At 46.0% G+C, this 21,408-nt stretch overlaps 3 protein-coding genes across 3 annotated transcripts; all 3 read left to right on the top strand.

Moving 5' to 3' along the window:
• Positions 1–4,435: 4,435 nt before the first annotated feature.
• Positions 4,436–5,389, top strand: LOC119895481 (olfactory receptor 146-like). The gene has a single exon (XM_038708631.1). The coding sequence runs from the start codon at positions 4,439–4,441 to the stop codon at positions 5,387–5,389; it is 951 nt and encodes a 316-aa protein (XP_038564559.1). The 5' UTR covers positions 4,436–4,438.
• A 2,925-nt stretch (positions 5,390–8,314) lies between these two features.
• On the top strand, positions 8,315–9,067 carry LOC119895482 (olfactory receptor 52N5-like; the record flags this gene model as incomplete). The annotated part of the gene is made up of 1 exon (XM_038708633.1): positions 8,315–9,067. A coding segment is annotated over one exon (753 nt), but the record flags the coding sequence as incomplete, so codon positions are not given.
• Positions 9,068–9,688: 621 nt separating this feature from the next.
• Positions 9,689–11,638, top strand: LOC119895483 (olfactory receptor 52Z1-like). The gene is made up of 4 exons (XM_038708634.1): positions 9,689–9,732; positions 9,967–10,390; positions 10,591–10,743; positions 10,886–11,638. Exons 1-4 carry the CDS (start codon positions 9,689–9,691, stop codon positions 11,636–11,638), a joined length of 1,374 nt encoding a protein of 457 aa, XP_038564562.1.
• Positions 11,639–21,408: the final 9,770 nt, after the last annotated feature.

Below are 21,408 nucleotides of genomic sequence, written 5' to 3' on the forward strand. Positions count from 1 at the left end.
ATCAATCTTCTGTTAATTAACCTGAAGCTTTTGGGGGTCCGTTGTGCCTGGGTGTGACGGCGGATCTTCCCTATCGTAGCTTCCCCACAACGCCTCAGACACATCATCTAGCAAGCACAAGCTAGTATTTCTTGTGTTGTCCATTTATAAATCATTCAAACTATCTGTTGACAGTGTGGTCCTTGCTAGTGAAGTGGGCCTAATTAGCAGAGTTTCAGGAGCAGGACCTCACATCAATCATGTCATTCCTGACGCTTCCATAAATGGCCATTCCTGACGCTTCCATAAATGGCCTGCTAACCCAACTCCTTTTTTTCGCTCTCTCATTCTGCATTTTGTGTTTTTACCTACTAGTTCCTTGGTTTTGAGGGCTTTAGTATGATATCTCTATTTATGCTGCTCTCTGGATTACCTTCATTTACTGGATTTCCTTGGTTATTTTTGGACTGCCTCTTGTTGAGTGCCTGGATTGTTTTCTGTAAATGACTATTTAAGTTAGATATAAATTCTCTGAAGAATCAACCTGCCTAGTTACACGTCCTGCATGGATACTTAAACCTGTTACCTGCCAGAGCACATGGCACAGTCTTGACACATGGTGACATTTCATTCGCGACTTTTTCCCTACATGACTTGGCATCACAAAGATGACTTTTGGGAAGTGACACTTCTCACTCTGAACCCTGAAATGCTGTGCCATTGGCGTATGAATGTTAGTTTAAGTTTGAGCACTTAGGCTTAGTTTGTTAATAGGTGAATGCGATGTATTGTGAAAGTGCTTGGTCACAAAGATGAGAATAAAGTTTGCATCCTGCAGGAGGAGGAGATTTCTCAAAGCATTTCCCACACTTTTAGCAAGTGTCTGGAGCCGGCAATGCAACCGTTTTACAAACAAGGCATGAGGATCTTTTTCTATCTACACATCCTCATTGTCATGGCCAGGTCAAAACAGTGGGCCATTTTTCCACACAGTGACGCAGTTAATTCTGCACCTCAACAGGCTGGGGTTTGAGATCAACTGGGAGAAGAGCATCCCCGGCCACATCAGTGGGCAGAGTATCTGTGGATATTGCTCAACTCGACCAGTCTGCAGGCCTGTCTGTCAGTAAGTTTTCTAGTGTACTATGAGCTCTTTAAGATAAGATGGTGCCTGACCATTTAGAGCTTTGTAGGTAAGAAGAAGGATTTTAAATTATATTCTGGATTTTAAGGGAAGCCAATGCAGAGAAGCTAAAACTCTTTCCTGGTTCCTGTCAGAACATGTGCTGCAGCATTCTGGATCAGCTGAAGAGTCTTAATGGACTTTTTCATGCATCTTAATAATAGGGAATTGCAGTAATCCAGCCTAGAAGTAACAAATGCATGGACTAGTTTTTTTACAGGATGTTGAAAAAAAGGCAGTTCTTGAAATTTGCTTAATGTGAGACTTAAACAACATGTCCTGATCAAAGATAACTCCAAGATTCCTCACAGTGGTGCTGGAGGCCAGGGCGGTGCCATCCAAGGAAACTATATCTTTAGATAATGCGTCACGGAGGTGCTTTGCCCTAGAAAAATAACTTGAGTTTAACATTAGAAAATTACAGGTCATCCAGGTTTTAACATCCTGAAGGCACATTTGAAGTTTAGCTAACTGATGAGTTTCATCTGGCTTGATCGATAGATATAATTGAGTATCATCTGCATAACAATGAAAGTTTATGGAGTGTTTCCTGATAATATGCTTAAAGGAAGCATATATAAAGTGAACAGGATTGGTCTGAGTACGGATCCTTGTAGAACTCCATGACTAACTTTGGCGTGTATGGAGGACTCATTGTTAACATGTAAAAATCGAAATCTATCTGATAAATAGGACTTAAACCAGCTTAGAGTGGTTCCTTTAATGCCAATTTAATGTTCCAGTCTCTGTAATAGGATCTGATGGTCAATGGTATCAAATGCAGCACTAAGATCTAATAAAACCAGTACAGAGACAAGTCCTTTGTCTGATGCAATAAGGAGGTCGTTAGTAATTTTCACCAGTGCTGTCTCTGTGCTATGATGAGCTCTAAATCCTGACTGAAAATGCTCAAATAAACTATTGCTATGTAGAAAGTCACACAGCTGTTTAGCAACTGCTTTCTCCAGAACCTTAGAGAGAAATGGAAGGTTAGATATAGGTATATAGTTGGCTAAACATCTGGATCAAGTTTGGGCTTTTTCAGAAGAGGTTTAATTACAGCTACTTTAAAGTACTGTGGTACATAGCCTGTTGTTAAAGATAGATTGACCATATGTAGTAAAGAAGTGCTGACTAGGGATAAAACTTATTTAAGCAGCCTAGCCTGGCCCAGAGGCTTTTGGCATCTAGAAGAGGGCTTCATGGAGTTTAGCCATTGAAACAGGTAACTCCAGAGCCCCGATCTATTCATCATCTAACCTTGGCAAATCTATATTGTTCAATAATGCATCAATGTTTGAGCTAGATGGATCAGTTTGTGAGTCCTTCATGGAGGAAATAGTTATTTTTACTTTACTTTCAGTTGTAATAGGTTGGTTAAGAATCTGCTGGATTTATTGTCCGGTTCAAAGTTCTCCAAATGTAGTCTTTGCAACTGGAAATTGTCACCATTAATTTCTTGACCTATACAAGTTGTCGTTTATGGTGGAGTATATTTTAAATAAATGGTCACATGTTCTTTTCAGGATGAGTAGGATAGTGGAGATGCAACCAACATTATTATTTGCTGTATTGGACTTTTTTACAGTCACATCTCAGCTTCTCTTTTACTTTCTTCCATCACTGAGTATATGGAAACACAGGTGAGAATGGTATCCTTCAAACGGGAGTGAATCTACAATGCCAATTGTCAAACACACTGCTTTTGCCATTTGTCCCTCATAACCAGCAGCGGCTTTGCAATTGCTAGACAGTTTAACTTTAAGCCGGATAATTTTGTCTGGTCAAAAAAATGAATGAGAAGTTTTGATGGGTAAGTGAACACGATGTCACCTGTACACCAACAGCTGCACCTCCAGTCACCAGTCTGTCAAGCTCCTGAAGTTTGCGGATGACACCACCCTCATTGGGCTCATCTCAGGTGGGGATGAGTCCGCCTACAGGTGGGAGATCGACCATCTGGTGACCTGGTACAGCCAGAACAGTCTGGAGTTCAACGCTCTGAAGACCGTGGAGATCGTCGTGGACTTCAGGAAGAGCCCAGCCCCACCCTCCCTCATCATCCCGTGTGACTCCCCAGTCACCACTGTGGACTCTTTCCGCTTCCTGGGCACCATCATCTCCCAGGACCTCAAGTGGGAGCTGAACATCACCTCCCTCACCAAGAAGGCCCAGCAGAGGATGAACTTCCTGCGGCAGCTGAAGAAGTTCAGCCTGCCAAAGACAGTGATGGTGCACTTCTTCACCGCCATCATTGAGTCCATCCTCACCTCCTCCATCACCATCTGGTGCGCTGCTGCCACCGCCAGGGACAAGGGCAGGCTGCAGCGCATCATTCGCTCTGCAGAGAAGGTGATTGGCTGCAATCTTCCTTCTCTTCTGGACCTATACGCCTGCTGGACTCTGAGGCGAGCAGGGAAGATTGCAGCTGACTCCTCCCACCCCGGACACAAACTGTTTCAGACTCTCCCCTCTGGCAGGAGGCTGCGGTCCATCAGGACCAAAACATCTGGCCACATAAACAGTTTCTTCCCGTCTGCAAGTAGCCTCATTAACAAGGCCCGGGTCCCCCACTGACACTCTCCTCTTGCAAATTATACAAATGTCTCTGCACATGTAAATACCGTTTCATCTCGTGTCAGGCTCAGACCTGGAACGTCGCACATATTTGTTGTTGATTGTTGATCTTTGTTGTATATTTTTATGTTGTCAGTTTATATATTTATATGTACACAATATTCTCTTCCGGTGCGTTACTTCTGCACAGCACAGACCCAGAATACTGCACATGTAAATATCTGCAACGTTGTTCTTCCATTCCATATTTACTATATATATTTCTACATTTATTTATGTTGACTGTATTGACTACGTGTTGCACCTTATCACCACAGCAAATTCCTTGTATGTGTAAAACACTACTTTGCAATAAAGCTGATTCTGATTCAGTGCTTCTAGCTTGTTTACAGTTGCCATGGCCAACATACTAATCTCTTATTGTTGCATGACATATTGTCTGATGCAATGATAACTGATTCCCCAAAGATAAAATAAAGTCTGTAAAACACTGCAACAGAGGAGATCTTCATTAGAGCTGGTGGATACTACCAGCAATGAGCAGGAAGACACAAGACAGAGAAGCCAAGAGACTGAAACGAAAAAAACACTTAAAGTAGGTATTAACGATCTATTGTTTCCTCACAACGGTTGTACTTTAGATTCATGAGTTATCAATTATCATTAACAGAATACTTTCATTTCTGACATTTCAGGTTGATGGAAAACTACAGCTACAACAGCTTCATACTCCAGCTGGAGGGGTTCAATATCAGAACGGATTACATGTACCCTGTCTTTAGCTTGTTGCTTATTTCCTACATTCTTATAATGGTTCTGAATTTAGGCCTTTTGGTTATAATTTTTGTTGACAAGAACCTTCACCAGCCCATGTATCTGCTGTTATGCAACCTGTCAGTCAGTGACATTATTGGAAGTACTCATATTTTGCCCCATTTGCTTGCAGATATCTTGAGGCCTCCCTCTGAGCGTCTCATCAGTTATTATGAGTGTGTGGTCCAAGCTTTCACCGCACAGTTCTTTGGTACCACTTCCCACACTCTGCTCATGATTATGGCCTTTGACAGATATGTGGCCATCTGCTATCCCCTGCGCTATGCTGCCATAATGACCAACAAGATGGTGATCAAGCTGACAGTTTCTGCCTGGGGAGTGGCCTTTTTTTTTGTTGGGATTCTTCTTGGTCTGACCATACGTCTGAACCGATGCAGGACTCTGATTATGAATCCCTACTGTGACAATGCCTCACTGTTTAAGCTCTCCTGTGAGAATGTGTTTATAAATAATGTGTATGGCCTTGCTTACACTGCAGCCTTGCTCATCTCCTCTATAGGCAGCATGGTTCTCACCTATGCAAAGATTACAGTAGTCTGTCTGACCAGTAAGAACAAGTCTTTGAACAGTAAAGCCTTAAAGACCTGCAGCACTCACCTGGTTGCTTATCTGATTATGCTAATCAGTGGATTTGTTATCATTATTCTGCATCGCTTCCCTCAGTACTCAGAGTACATAAAACTCTCTGCCATTCTGTTTGTTATCATCCCTGGCATCCTCAACCCCATTATTTATGGTGTGCAGTCCAAAGAGATCCGAAAATTTTTATTTGAAATATTTCGGTCCAAAATATGCTTGTCATCATTTAAAAGATAAGTGTTTACCTTTTTGGCAAATTATTCACATAAATCATATCAAAAGCATTTAACACCGAATGAATGCTCTGTCGTAATTAAACAATATATTTTGCTTAAAACATATTAAAACTTATACTTTGTAACTTTGTAAGTGTTTATAGCAAAGTATGTTACAAAGGATTTGTTGAAATCCACGGACATTTATACATACAGAAATCTAAATTTCACATAGTGGCTCTGAAGATGTGAATAGCTTTGTTGCTTAAAATTGAGTACATTCTACATAACTACAATGATTGGTGTAATTTTCATACAGAAGTAATTCTAATTTTGATTATTTCAGTGTAATGAGGTGTTGATGGGAATGTAGACAGAATACAGAATAAGGAGTATATTGTTCAAGGTTTCCTTTGTAAAATGTTATCTGTGTGTCCGGCCTGCTGCTGCTTTCTGCCTGCAGTCAGTACAGTCAGTTCAGTTCATTGTTAGTAAAAACTAGAATGGATATTTTTTGTTGATCACCTTCTTTCACATCAAAAACAAGTAGATAACTAAAAATGTACCTTTATAGGACATGATAAAATGTATTTAAAAGGCTGTTAACTGCATCTAAAACTATGGTTTATTACAATTTAGGTGTATGCGATAATTAGTGAAATCATGGCTCACTTTTGATTTTACCAAAAAACTGGTTCCTCCTTTGGCAAAATTGTCATTTCATCTAAAGATAAAAGGCTGTCTGTCAGTCCGACCGCTCATGGTTGTTGCTACCATTGGCCTATATTTAGAAACATCCCCAGGCTCCCAGATCGAAGCAAATACTTTGGTCAATATGTTATAACTGACAGGACTGACTGCAAGACCTACACAGATAAAACCTGTGATAAATCACTTTTTCTTTTAAGAAGAATAAGATAAGATAAGAATAAACATTAACTGAGAAATTGAAAGAGTAAGTAAGATACTTATTTTAAACCAAAGTACTTTCTTGTCCAATTACCTATAGCATTAGTTGAACTTCAGCCACCCATACACATAAACACTTAAAAAAAAAAAAAGTTGATTTAGCTAGCAGTGACAAGCAGCAGGAAAACAATAAAGGGGGAGGACACAATATTGCTTGAATTTAGGAAAAATTAAGTAAACACAACACTATCAAGGGTTGTGGTTATGGATATAATATTGACAGTACTTCCTGTCTGCGATCATGCTCAGTTTATATGTCATCAATACAAATTAGTGCAAGATTAATGTAGGCTGTTAAACATCTGAATCTTCCTCTTGAATTTTGCTTAAGAAAACATTTTAGTCTCTATGCCAGATTCTTCTGTTGTTGTTTAATGTAATTTAGAGGACAGGTTCAATAAGGCCAAGCGAGCAGGGACAACAGTCAGAGGCTGGCAACATTCATACAGCTAGATTTTGGGACTGACAACTGAATTTATGTACTAAGGAGACTGAGTCTTGTATTGAGAAATCTATGTAAGACTTAGACTATATATTAAATTGGTGTTGGACACAAACTGAATAATGACAATGGACAGGGCTGCTTCCTATGACACTACGGCTGTAAACATACTCAAGTGTGTACAACGGCTTAATCTTCAGCAAAGACGACAACAGGAAAAAAAAAGAATAAGACATGGGAAGTAAATGGAGTTCAAGGCAGTGTGAATGGTTCGACTTTGAAAAAACTGAAATAAAACTTTAGACATTGCAACCTCCAGAAAAGACCTGTAAACTTCACCATGGTGCAGGTGGAAGAACAGTTAAGTGAAAAAAACATTTTTGCTGTTGCTGTTTATATTCCTCCGGATGCAAGCTCAAAAAATGCGCTAAAGGAACTATGATGTCATCAGCAGTCCCTTAACAAAATGAGTTTTTATTGTAATCAAACAGATCTTAGAACCATTTAACCTAAATTCAACCTGCATATCCACATCCTCACCAGGGGAACAAATAAACTGGACCATGTTTATACGAAAAGTCCTGACCTAAATACCAACAACACTAAAGTGTTGGAATAAACTGAGCAAGGACTGGAAACCTCAGGAGGCTGGGCAGGGGGCTGGCGACAAAGGCAGCGACACTCTGGAGGCAGCGCAGGAGGCCGGCGTCAGAGGCGAGGCCAGGCTGGGAACCGGTGTCCAAACAACCGGGCTTGGTACTGGTAACAAGACAACCGGGCTGGGAACCAGCACAACCAGGCTTAATACCAGTAACTGGACCACCGGGGCCTGGAGTTGGCTGGTTCACCAACGTAGCAGTTGTTGGTTTGACTACCGACGAGGGACAAGGAGCAGGTGTGGGTCAGCCCACCGACGGAGAATCTGGAGAAGGAGTCAGTCGGACCACTGACGAAGCAGTTGTCGGTCGCAACACCGACGGAGGATTAGGACCAGAAGTTGGTCGGCCCACTGATAGAGCCGCTGCTGGTCGGCCCACCGAGGTAGGATCAGGTGTCTGACCAGGGACAGAAGATGGCACCGGGCATTACAGTCTCTTTGGGGTTAGCTAGCATGCTGTAAAGCAGGCCGGAAGGCAGATGAGCAGCCAGGCAGGACTCGCAGCTGGATAGCTGCTGCAGCACCTTCACCTTCACCCGAGACTGATGGCTTCCTTCTGGCTTTGACAACGGGCTCCTTTCAGCTTACTCGCTGCTGTCCAGTGCTGTGGAGGTGCGGAGGTCTGGCTATCCGGCATCTAAAAATGGAGCTGCATGGCGTTGTAGAGATAGTGCTGCCCTCCAAAGATGGAGCTGAAAATAAGAGTTGCCTCTATCCTGACTCACAGGCCATCATTGTAACGATTTGTCAATCACAAGGAAGCCCCTCCCCTGCTTTCTGGTCTATTTTCCTCGAAATGGGTCCATAATTTACTAAATGAACATCATGCTGTGTTGAAGAAGACTTCAAACTAGCGACTGAGACTATAAACTCATGTTTATCTGTCAGTCAACGATCTACTTGGAAACACTATCGTTGTGCCCCGTTTGCTTGTAGACTTGTTGAGGCCTCCCTCTGAACGCCTCATCAGTTATTATGAGTGTGTGGTCCAAGCTTTCACAACACACATGTCTAGTACCGCTGTTCACACTGCGCTCATGATTATGGCCTTTGACAGATATGTGGCCATCTGCTATCCCCTGCGCTATGCTGCCATAATGACCAACAAGATGCTGATCAAGCTGACAGTTTCTGCCTGGGGAGTGGCCTTTGTTCTGGTGGGGATTCTTCTCGGTCTGACCATACGGCTGAACCGATGCAGGACTCTGATCGAAAGCTCTTACTGTAACAATGCTGCACTGTTTAAACTCTCCTGTGAGAATGTTTCTATTAATAACATCTATGGCCTCACTTTCACTGTGGTCCTGTTCACAGGTTCAATAGGCAGCATTGTTCTCACCTACACCAAGATTACAGTAGTCTGTCTGACCAGTAAGAACAAGTCTTTGAACAGTAAAGCCTTGAAGACCTGCAGCACTCACCTGGTTGTGTATCTGATCATGCTGATCAGTGGATTTGTTGTCATTATTTTGCACCGTTTCCCTCAGTACTCGGACTACAGAAAGCTCTGTGCCATTGTGTTTGTTATTGTCCCTAGCATCCTCAACCCTATTATTTATGGCATGCAGTCCAAAGAGATCCGAACATTTTTGTCTAAGTTCTTTGAGTCTAAGACGATTTTGCCGTCATAATAAAAAACGATTTCCAAGGTGTTTCTGTACATTTATGAAGACATAACATTAAATGTGAACCAAGAGGAGCCTACTGTATTCTATGGTCTTGTGTTCTAATGCAAGTTAGCTCATGGGAGTTTTTCTCTAATGGAGATCACATATTGGATTTGTGTAGCCATCTCACAGTTGTGCTTTCCTACAGAAACTCATGTGAGTCCATCTTCTGCAATCAACTGTGTAATGTGAGGAGGGAATGAGACACTTTGCCTGCAACTTGATGTCTCACTTTAAATGTTACAGTTTCCTACCTGGAAAGCCACATGGCAGTTTCTGTGAAAAACCCCCACACAAAACAGTGTTCTGAAAGTGCATATGCAGGAAATGCTAATTTCATCTTAAAGTTATGGATATGTCAGAATTAGTTGTTCAACAAATGGTCTATTATGTTGTGATGTGGTTGGCAATAACAGGTGCATCTAAAAATGGAATATTGAGGAAAAGTTCATTTTCCACTGTATTTAATTACAATGTGTGTCATGTATTTCATATATTATGGATTCAGTACACATATTGTAATAGGTAGAGCCCGACCAATATGGAATTTTTAAGACCAAAACCGATTTCAATATTATGAGAGACATGCAAAAGGTGCTGCAGCCGTCCCCTGTTTCCTCCAGACCGAAGTCTGAGCACAGGGGAGATGTTTGCTCACATTAGCCACCTTCACTTTCCAGTAGTTGGGAGTTTTTATTGTAATCAAACAGATCTTAGAACCATTTAACCTAAATTCAACCTGCATATCCACATCCTCACCAGGGGAACAAATAAACTGGACCATGTTTATACGAAAAGTCCTGACCTAAATACCAACAACACTAAAGTGTTGGAATAAACTGAGCAAGGACTGGAAACCTCAGGAGGCTGGGCAGGGGGCTGGCGACAAAGGCAGCGACACTCTGGAGGCAGCGCAGGAGGCCGGCGTCAGAGGCGAGGCCAGGCTGGGAACCGGTGTCCAAACAACCGGGCTTGGTACTGGTAACAAGACAACCGGGCTGGGAACCAGCACAACCAGGCTTAATACCAGTAACTGGACCACCGGGGCCTGGAGTTGGCTGGTTCACCAACGTAGCAGTTGTTGGTTTGACTACCGACGAGGGACAAGGAGCAGGTGTGGGTCAGCCCACCGACGGAGAATCTGGAGAAGGAGTCAGTCGGACCACTGACGAAGCAGGTGTTGGTCGGAACAATGACGAAGCAGTTGTCGGTCGCAACACCGACGGAGGATTAGGACCAGAAGTTGGTCGGCCCACTGATAGAGCCGCTGCTGGTCGGCCCACCGAGGTAGGATCAGGTGTCTGACCAGGGACAGAAGATGGCACCGGGCATTACAGTCTCTTTGGGGTTAGCTAGCATGCTGTAAAGCAGGCCGGAAGGCAGATGAGCAGCCAGGCAGGACTCGCAGCTGGATAGCTGCTGCAGCACCTTCACCTTCACCCGAGACTGATGGCTTCCTTCTGGCTTTGACAACGGGCTCCTTTCAGCTTACTCGCTGCTGTCCAGTGCTGTGGAGGTGCGGAGGTCTGGCTATCCGGCATCTAAAAATGGAGCTGCATGGCGTTGTAGAGATAGTGCTGCCCTCCAAAGATGGAGCTGAAAATAAGAGTTGCCTCTATCCTGACTCACAGGCCATCATTGTAACGATTTGTCAATCACAAGGAAGCCCCTCCCCTGCTTTCTGGTCTATTTTCCTCGAAATGGGTCCATAATTTACTAAATGAACATCATGCTGTGTTGAAGAAGACTTCAAACTAGCGACTGAGACTATAAACTCATGTTTATCTGTCAGTCAACGATCTACTTGGAAACACTATCGTTGTGCCCCGTTTGCTTGTAGACTTGTTGAGGCCTCCCTCTGAACGCCTCATCAGTTATTATGAGTGTGTGGTCCAAGCTTTCACAACACACATGTCTAGTACCGCTGTTCACACTGCGCTCATGATTATGGCCTTTGACAGATATGTGGCCATCTGCTATCCCCTGCGCTATGCTGCCATAATGACCAACAAGATGCTGATCAAGCTGACAGTTTCTGCCTGGGGAGTGGCCTTTGTTCTGGTGGGGATTCTTCTCGGTCTGACCATACGGCTGAACCGATGCAGGACTCTGATCGAAAGCTCTTACTGTAACAATGCTGCACTGTTTAAACTCTCCTGTGAGAATGTTTCTATTAATAACATCTATGGCCTCACTTTCACTGTGGTCCTGTTCACAGGTTCAATAGGCAGCATTGTTCTCACCTACACCAAGATTACAGTAGTCTGTCTGACCAGTAAGAACAAGTCTTTGAACAGTAAAGCCTTGAAGACCTGCAGCACTCACCTGGTTGTGTATCTGATCATGCTGATCAGTGGATTTGTTGTCATTATTTTGCACCGTTTCCCTCAGTACTCGGACTACAGAAAGCTCTGTGCCATTGTGTTTGTTATTGTCCCTAGCATCCTCAACCCTATTATTTATGGCATGCAGTCCAAAGAGATCCGAACATTTTTGTCTAAGTTCTTTGAGTCTAAGACGATTTTGCCGTCATAATAAAAAACGATTTCCAAGGTGTTTCTGTACATTTATGAAGACATAACATTAAATGTGAACCAAGAGGAGCCTACTGTATTCTATGGTCTTGTGTTCTAATGCAAGTTAGCTCATGGGAGTTTTTCTCTAATGGAGATCACATATTGGATTTGTGTAGCCATCTCACAGTTGTGCTTTCCTACAGAAACTCATGTGAGTCCATCTTCTGCAATCAACTGTGTAATGTGAGGAGGGAATGAGACACTTTGCCTGCAACTTGATGTCTCACTTTAAATGTTACAGTTTCCTACCTGGAAAGCCACATGGCAGTTTCTGTGAAAAACCCCCACACAAAACAGTGTTCTGAAAGTGCATATGCAGGAAATGCTAATTTCATCTTAAAGTTATGGATATGTCAGAATTAGTTGTTCAACAAATGGTCTATTATGTTGTGATGTGGTTGGCAATAACAGGTGCATCTAAAAATGGAATATTGAGGAAAAGTTCATTTTCCACTGTATTTAATTACAATGTGTGTCATGTATTTCATATATTATGGATTCAGTACACATATTGTAATAGGTAGAGCCCGACCAATATGGAATTTTTAAGACCAAAACCGATTTCAATATTATGAGAGACATGCAAAAGGTGCTGCAGCCGTCCCCTGTTTCCTCCAGACCGAAGTCTGAGCACAGGGGAGATGTTTGCTCACATTAGCCACCTTCACTTTCCAGTAGTTGGGAAACACCACACAGACTTTAATTGGTCGTGAGAAGCCTGCACTGTATACATTTACTCCCACAGTGTGTGAGTGAAAATCAAATATGTGCAACTGTGACACAAGAATTTCCCCCTGGGGATCAATAAAGTATTTCTGATTTTGATTCTGATTAATGTATGCAGCAAGGTGTTGCACATGTTTTAGCTCTTGCTCTCAAACTTTAGTTGTCTTCGCTCTTTATTATTTATTTATTATATATAACCCCATTTTCAGTGTCTGTCTTGCAGAAAAGATGTTGATCTTTCAAAGCTGTATGTGGTGTTTGACATGTTTAGTAGTAGCTATGCTCTTCCAAAGTGAAGGGTTTTACAGCTTTTAGCAGACTTTTAGAGTGTGTCATGTGATCATGTTAGAGGGTGGAGAGGAGGATTTTGCAGACCAGAATGTTTTTTTAAACTGCTGCCAGTTGCATATATTTATCTCCATAAGCCCAAAAAAGGCACCAAAATGTAGCCACATGCCTTTTCTCCCTCAAAATGTCAAAATCCTGCTCAGTGGACGTTTTTTTTTTTTTATCTCTGATCCTTAATTGATTGGAAAGTCTCAGTCATCTCTCATTCACTCCCTGTTGTAGCTGCAGCCTGAGGTCTCCCCCTGTCACTAATTCTTTAACTTGCTGTATCTTCCTCCCTGTTTGGAGTTTGGACACAAGATGTATATTTTTATGCTCAGCTACTCAAGCACCAACTAAAAGGTCCAAAATGATAGCTGAAACGCTTTTTTTTAAGCAAATACGCTTTTTGTATCAACAAAGCCTGTCATTATCTCAGTACTAGCAAGCTCGCTAGTGGTGCAGTGGTTAAGACTTCAAGCCATAAAGCAGCACCTCTTAATTCAGTCGTGATAATTGGTTTCAACTTTAAACACCTGTTTGAATTTAATGATAACAAAAAACTAAAGATGACTTAAAACACCAAAATGTTAGCTGAAAAGCTTTTTTAAGCAAATGCACTTTACCATCAACAAATGATCACATTGTGACTTCATCAGCTGTGTTCCTCTATAGCTTGCTCGATTAGAGCACTGGTTTCCTGAGCATACTTTTTCATTCAGACCGAGGTTACACCTGTGTGAAGACCGTCTTGCAGTGGTTGGTTTTATATGTATGTTGTTAGTCTTTCTAAATGCAGTAAGTTTTTCACAAGATTAGTCTTTTTCTCTGTCTTTATGTTATTTTGCAACACTGGACTACACACACAGAAAATATAAGCACAATCAAAACAGTGCTCTGCCACGCATTTGTGGTCATAGATTGCCCTCTATTGGTGCTTTGAAGCATAACATGCATTCAGTTCCCACTGACTTGCTGTGGTGTTTTTAAATTTCAATCATAGTCTTTCTAAATGCAATCAATGTTTACCTGGATATCAGTATCTCCTTAAAATAGTTGATAGCTCTATATATTTTATTCGACAACAGTGGACTGGACCTCAAATAAATCAGCGCTGGATGGGCTCTTGCACATGAAGCGTGACAGGTAGTGTTGCTCTGATTTGTCACGTTCCTGACACTTGTGTGCCAAGAATGTTTGGTAATTGAGCGCCCTCTGTTGGAGCTTCAGAGGCCTTTCATGTCCATGAATACCAGAGCAAATGGAGAAAGCTAAAATCAGCATTGACCCAGTGAGTCTGAGTAGCGTAGTAGTTAAGTACTTGCTCTGTCAACCCCAAGATTGGTGGTTTGAATCTAGGGAATGGCATGTTGACTGCAATTCTAAACTGAAGAAAAAGTTCTGCAAATACATTTCATTTTTGGCCTTAATGTTCTTGAAAACTTTGAACACACACCAGGAGGGTCAAAAAACAACAAGAAGTCGGCCATTTTGGATTTAATTGTCATATATGGCGATTTACACACTCCAAACTTTAACAAACTTGCTGGAGAATTTGTCTGTGCTACTTTCCAGAAATTTTTGCTGTGCAGTCTTGTCCCATCAATGATCACATGTTGTACAAATGGTGAGTTTTGGTCTAACGGGGGAGTCCATGGTGTGGAATTTAAATGGTTTGCCACAAAACAGGAAGCTGTTACAACTAAAGTGTACATGCTCACATCTGTACCAAACATTATGTGACTGATAATGGTCCTGCCCCCAACACATCATAGTCATAGCACCACCTACTGGCAATAGGAAGTAAGCCTTGTGTGACACCCATTATGCGATTAAACTAAACTTTCAACATGATGTACTGGGACATAACGTATCATTACTGGGTGCTCCTTTGCACCACGTAGAGGACACAGGAAGTGACTTTTAAGTATTTTGTGCAGTGTCCAAAGTGCATGAAACTTCAGAACAACACTACCTGCCACACTTCACGTGCAAGGGCCAGTCCAACCTTGACATCTGATTTAATATTTAACCGAATTAGTCTGTGGCATGTGATTCTTTTACCTGTAGGTAGCGCTAAAGGAATTTAAATTGCAGATGGAGCAGTACTTTGCAGCAGCATTGGTAGCAGTCACAGTTAACAGCTGACAGCTCTCACACTCATTTACTTGCTGCCCATTCTAGTTAGATTTAGATATTTTTGTTCCAGGGCAGACATGTACTCAACAAAGCGAAGTAAGAATATTGATACTATAGAATACTACAAATATAATTTGTATTTATTGGCTTAAAATAATTGTTCGGGTTGATTCCTCTGCTTCACTATTTAAATCCCTACTGTGGTTGGACACCAATACCCTGAGGGAGGCTGCATTTCAGAGCAACTTTACTAGACACCAGTTTATGCTAGACACACACAGCCACATGGTGAAGGAAGATTGATTCAACTCAGTGAGTGAAACTGAGTGTAACTGTAAGTTGTTGTTAGAGACTTTTACTTGCTGAACTTAAGCCATGTTAACTTGAGGTTAAGGAAAGGGTGTATTTTAGTTGGCTGTCTAAAACACTAGTGTTGGTAGTGTAAATGCCATTAATATTACCCATCTCTAGCCTTTTTCAGTCCCCACAGAATGTTGTCAGAAAACTAAATGTCATGGTGTCCCTGTTAATACTATCGTGCCTTTTATATCCTTTGTTAGATCCCGAGTTACCCCTATTCAGGAGGTACTGGACCAGCTCTCCATCGTAAAGGGTCCGATCCTCTAGGCCTATGGGTATTACCCTATTAGGTATAACTGAAGACTTTTTAAGCTGGTGTCGAAGAGATTCGCCTAGCATCTCACTGTCTTCTTCCGAACGCCTACCCTGCTTACTCTGAAATGGCACCTGACTGAATAGCCCTAGAGCCAAATACCACCCCAGCCACGCCCGTTAACGACAGCTCTCTTCTCATTGATCAGTGCACTTGGTGTGGTTGCTAGGATTGTGTTTAGTGGCCAGGAAAATAGGCCCCAAGGATAAGTTAATTTTGTTGGCTAGAGCAACCTATAAGAACCTTAAAGATGTTAAACACACTTTACCTAATGAATTACTACCTTAGTGAAGAAAGAAATTCAGTGTCTACTACTTGTACTTTAAATGCAGTGATTATATATTTTATTGCAAAACTAAGCAAGGGCAAGCATACAACTTAAACTGATTAAAACCTAAGTAAACTGATAAAATCTCTAAAATTCAAAACCTGATTATAATAGCTGAGCTTGAGTATTTTGATGTCTTCTTTTTGGAGAGAAAGGGAGGGGAAGGAGCTGTCCCGGCCGGTGAAATCCTTCCTCCGCTGCTGGGCTGTTGACTCTGGTGGAAACTTGAGGCTTTGCCCAAAGCCCTCAAATTGTCTCTAAGAATCTTCAGTCTTTGTCACAGTTGAGTGAGAGAAAAGCTTCAGAGTCCGATGATTCTTCAGTTGGTTTGGTCGTTGTGGTTACCCTCTGTGGCTCGATCTCTTGATGCCCACTGAAGAAAACGTCTCGGGTTACGTATGTAACCCTGGTTCCCCGAGAAGGGGAACGAGAGACTGCGTCGGTTACGACACTATGGGAACGCCTCTAGGCGAAGCAGGTCTGAACGTGAATGAAATCACTCCAATCCTATTGGCCTGTTGCTAGAACGGTAAGGTGTGACGGAATAACCGGAGGAGTATAAAGCACACCTGTACACACTCATCATTAGCTTAAACTATGAAGCAGGCGCTTCAGGCGGGGAGAGAGGTGCGGCGGGCCGACGCAGTGTCTCGTTCCCCTTCTCGGGGAACCAGGGTTACATACGTAACCCGAGACGTTCCCCTTCGAGGGAACTCGAACTGCGTCGGTTACGACACTATGGGAACGAGATACCCACTAAACCGTGCCGAAAACCCCGCCTGCCCCTGTGTGCAATAAAGTGGCACGACTAAGAGGAGAGCGCACGAGTGCCAGGTGCCGAAGGAAGGTCAAGACTGTAAAACCGAATGAATGTGTGCGGAGTGGCCCAGCCAGCCGCTAAACAAACATCCTGCAAAGAGGCCCCGGAAAGGAGGGCTCGAGAGGCCGCCATGCCTCTGGTAGAATGAGCCCTCACAGCCACAGGTGAAGGCAAACCGCGCACCTGATAGGCCAGGGAAATAGTCTGAACAATCCAGTTGCTAATAGTATGTTTGGATGCAGGGAGCCCGGCCCTGGGAGACCCAAAACACACTAGCAGCTGGTCAGCCTTCCTCCAACGGGAGGACCTCAGAGTGTAAATACTCAGTGCTCTGACAGGGCAGAGCAGATGAAGTCTCCCGTCCTCCGCCGTCACATGAGGTGGAGGATGAGCACTGTGGACCCTGCCGCACAAGAAGGCACTTTAGGGATGTATCCTGAACGAGGGTGCAGGATAGCCCTGATATTCCCCGGTGCAAACTCCAGGCTTTGCGGGGAAACCGAAAGCGCTTGGAGCTCCCCCACCCTCCTCAGAGAGGTGATAGCAAGGAGAAAGGCCATCTTGAGGGTCAAGTGCTTAGCCTCAGCTGACTCCAGGGGTTTGAAGGGGGCCTCAGCCAACGCCCCAAGAACCACTGCCAGATCCCAAATGGGAACCTTGGACCGAGTCGCAGGTCTCATCCTCCGGGCACCACGGAGGAAACGTACAACCAAGGGAAGTTTCCCCAAGAACCCCTCCCTCAGAGGGGTGTGGAAAGATGAAACAGCTGCCACGTACACCTTGAGGGTGGAAGGGGAAAGACCAGCAGAGAACCGGTCCTGGAGGAACTCAAGTACCTGAACCACCGGGCAGGTAACAGGGTCCACCGACCGCTCCCTACACCAAGTGGAGAAAACACTCCACTTCAGGCCGTACATCCTCCGTGTGGACGGGGCCCTGGAGCTCAGGAGGGTCTCGACTGCTCCGGCTGTTAGACCCGCCTCTAGGTACTGTGCCCCCCTCAGGGGCCAGACCCACAGTCGCCATATGGCGGGGCAAGGGTGAAGAACCCGGCCCTGCGCCTGGGACAGCAGGTCTCTCCTCAGAGGGACCCGCCACGGCGGGCCGTCCAGGAGCGACATGATGTCCGGGAACCACACCCGGGTCGGCCAGAACGGGGCTACGAGCAGTAGGCCGACATAGTCCTGGCGGACCCGCTCCAGAACCCCGGGAGCAGAGCGACTGGGGGAAAAGCGTACAGACGTAGCCTCGGCCACGAATGTACCATGGCGTCCAGACCCAACGGGGCTGGAGGAACGAGAGAAACCATAGCGGGCAGTGCGTAGTCTCTTGAGACGCAAACAGATCCACGTCTATGGGGCCGAACTCTTCGCACAAGAGCTCCACCACTTCGGGGTGAAGTCTCCATTCCCCGGGCCTCAGCCCCTGCCTCAACAGCAGGTCTGCTCCCTGATTCTGCGTCCCCGGGAGATACATCGCCCTGAGCGATAGTAACCTCTGCTGGGACCACAGGAGGATCTGACGCACCAGTCTGTCCAGAGGGCACGAGCGCAGACCGCCCTGGTGATTCAGATAGGCCACCACCGCTGTGTTGTTCTCCTCGGAACGAACCAGGACGTGGTGGCCTTGGAGATCAGGCAGGAAACTCCTTAGAGCCTGGAACACCGCCAACATCTCGAGACAGTTGATATGCCACTTGGATCGATGCACCTGCCAGGATCCCCTTGCAAAGCGGCCGTCCATGACCGCGCCCCAGCCCGTGAGGGAGGCGTCTGTCGAAATAACCAGCCGGTGACAAGACCCTCCCAACACGGGCCCCTGGGACAGGAACCAAGTTTCCTTCCAAACTGATAGGGAACGAAGACACTTGCGCGTAACCCAAACCAGACGGAGAGGATTCCCCTCGGGGAAAAACCCTTGTTCCTTAGCCACCACTGCAGGGGTCTCATGTGCAGCAGTCCAGATGGTATTACGCTGGACGCAGCCGCCAGGAGACCCAACACTCGTTGAAAGTGTTTCATAGTGATGGCGTGGCCTAACTTCACCCCTTTCACGGCATCCAATATGGTGTCGACACGTGCCGGAGACAATTGTGCCCGCATCGTTGTCGAATCCCATGCAACCCCTAGGAACGTAGCCCGTAGGGTGGGCGCCAGCACGCTCTTCTGTGCGTTGAGCCTCAGCCCTAAACGCCGCAGACAAGCCAGAACGACATCTCGATGCCAAACCGCCAACTCTCGAGACTGGGCTAGGATGAGCCAGTCGTCGATGAAGTTGAAATCCGGATGCCCCGGAGCCTCAGCGGGGCCAGTGCTGCATCCATACACTTGGTGAATGTGCGAGGGGAAAGTGCCAGGCCGAATGGAAGAACCCGATACTGGTAAGCCACACCCCCGAAGGCAAACCTCAGGAACTTCCTGTGAGAAGGACGGATGGAGACCTGGAAATAGGTGTCCTTTAGATCTATCGTGACGAACCAATCCTCAGATTGGATGTGCGTCACGGTGGCGGGGATGATGAGCATCTTTAACCTGAATCTCCTCAGAGATTGGTTAGAACCCGCAGATCCAAAATAGGGCGTGCAGCCCTCCGTCCTTCTTGGGGACTATGAAGTACCGGCTGTAGAACCGGCGTCTCTGTCTGGGGGGAGACACGTTCCACGGCCCCTTTCCTCAGCAGAGTACAAACTTCCTGTCCCAACACCGGACCTTGCTCCGGGCGGACCACAGTCCAAACCACCCCCTCTCTTCTGTTGAATTTGGAAGGCGGGTTTTGAATTGTAGTCTTTACCCATCTATGGCAGTGCGCAGGACCCGCGGAGAAATGTTCGTCAGGCTCCGCCAAGCGTCTGCAAAGTCTGCCAACGGAACCAGCCCCTCGGGGCTGGTGGTCGGTGTCTCGTGTGATCTTCTGGTGGACCCCTGAAGCCCCAGAACGGCAGGGGGGAGCCGCCGAAGATCCACGGTGAGTGAGTCGGGATGCCGTCCGCCTGCAGACCCTCGGGGCAGGCAGTACGGCGCGGACTCGATGGTGGCAGGTGCGTCCTGAACGTGTAAACGGCGGGATAACATCACCTGTTGCCACGGCGCAGGGGACCTCAGTCGGCCTCCGGGGGGGGTGGGGGGGGTTCGGGAGGGGAGAAAGATTTCCCTACCCCGGTCTTCCCTGAGCTCCGTCGGGACTGGATGACGGTCCTCAGATCGCGTCTCTCAGACGGCTGAGGGTGAGAGCGCCGTCTCGCTGCCCCAGCTCCTCGGGGGGGCCCCCGAGAAACGACACTCTGCTTCCTCTCCTCTCCGTAGGAGCTCGTAGAGGGAAGGGACCTACGCCTGGCAGCCTCAGCTGCCTTGGGTCCAGACCGGCGAGGGAGGTACTGGCGGAACGCTTCGCACTGCGTCTAACGCTTCGTGGTTCTGCGAAGCTCCGCCAGATCTTCCTCGGAGGGACCCCCCCTCTGAACCATCTCCTGTAGCAGGTTGGCTTGGTAGGCTTGAAGCACCGTGGTGTGCAAGCTCGCACCTGCCTGGCCCGCTGCCATGTACGCCTTCCCCACGAGCGTGGATGTGGTGCGACATGGTTTGGATGGTAACGCCGGCTTCTCCAGGGAGGACGCAAGTCGAGGGGAGAGATAGCTCGCAAGCTCATCCTCCACCCGAGGCATCCTCCCATAACCACGGTCCCTATCCCCCATCACATTACTGTAGTTCAGTGATCGGGGTGTGGAAAGCCATGTAGAGAAGGGTCTGCCCCATGATTACTCAGTTCATCATGTAAATCAGGAAAGAATGGCAGAGACTGGCGTGGAGGTGGCGTGTGGTGCTTAAGAAACCTTTCATCAAGCTACCACTAGCCTGTGGTGTCTGCTCCTCCCGTGCCACGGCTCTAGTCACCACCTCCAGCAGCACGTCATAGTCGGGCGCGGCCAGATGACGCCGCCCCGACACCCGGAAGTCATCATCCACTGCGCTGAGCACGTCCGCCTCCTCGGAGTCGGATTGCTGCAGCGCCTCTGGATCCAAAACCGCGAGCGGGAGAAGCCGAGAACGGGCTCCCGAACGAGGAAAGGAAGCATCGGAGCCAGCGGATGAAGGTCGGGAAAAAGCCTCAGCCGTCCCGAAATCCTCCGACAGATCATGCTGTGAACCCATGAGTGAAGCCACCGGGCCGCCTCAGCGGCCGCAGGGCCCACAACACGGGGAAAACACATCCGGCCATCCTCGGAAAAGAGAGCCATGCTGTACCTCAGTACCCGCACGGAAAGGGCTTCGCAACGGGCGCAGGCAGCCCCCTCGAGAGCTGCCCGTGCGTGCTCCATCCCCAAACATGAGACACACATCTCATGAGAATCTCCATCCGTGATGTACCGAGGGCAAGAAAAAACACACCTTCTGTACATCTGGTTGCCGGACATGCTGGTAGACTTCTTAAGTAAGACATACTGCTTGTAGGACTGGAGCTTTCTTCAAACAACATACAGAGCGCCTGCTGAATAAAAAAAAGCTAATGATGAGTGTGTACAGGTGTGCTTTATACTCCTCCGGTTATTCCGTCACACCTTACCGTTCTAGCAACAGGCCAATAGGATTGGAGTGATTTCATTCACGTTCAGACCTGCTTCGCCTAGAGGCGTTCCCATAGTGTCGTAACCGACGCAGTTCGAGTTCCCTCGAAGGGGAACTCTGAAGTATTCTCTAGTTGTTTGCTGTTCAAATCCCC

Source organism: Micropterus salmoides, unplaced genomic scaffold (genome assembly GCF_014851395.1).
Source record: "Micropterus salmoides isolate LMB-PRFRI ecotype aquatic unplaced genomic scaffold, ASM1485139v1 Ms_hic_scaffold_9, whole genome shotgun sequence".
NCBI classification, from domain to species: Eukaryota; Metazoa; Chordata; class Actinopteri; order Centrarchiformes; family Centrarchidae; genus Micropterus; species Micropterus salmoides.

Coding starts and splice junctions, on each gene's coding strand:
- LOC119895481 (XM_038708631.1), top strand. CDS start 4,439: ATGGAAAACTACAGCTACAACAGCTTCATACTCCAGCTGGAGGGGTTC.
- LOC119895483 (XM_038708634.1), top strand. CDS start 9,689: ATGCAAAAGGTGCTGCAGCCGTCCCCTGTTTCCTCCAGACCGAA. Junction 9,733..9,966: donor CCTGTTTCCTCCAGACCGAA/GTCTGAGCACAG, acceptor TGGAAACCTCAG/GAGGCTGGGCAGGGGGCTGG. Junction 10,391..10,590: donor CTGCTGGTCGGCCCACCGAG/GTAGGATCAGGT, acceptor GGCTCCTTTCAG/CTTACTCGCTGCTGTCCAGT.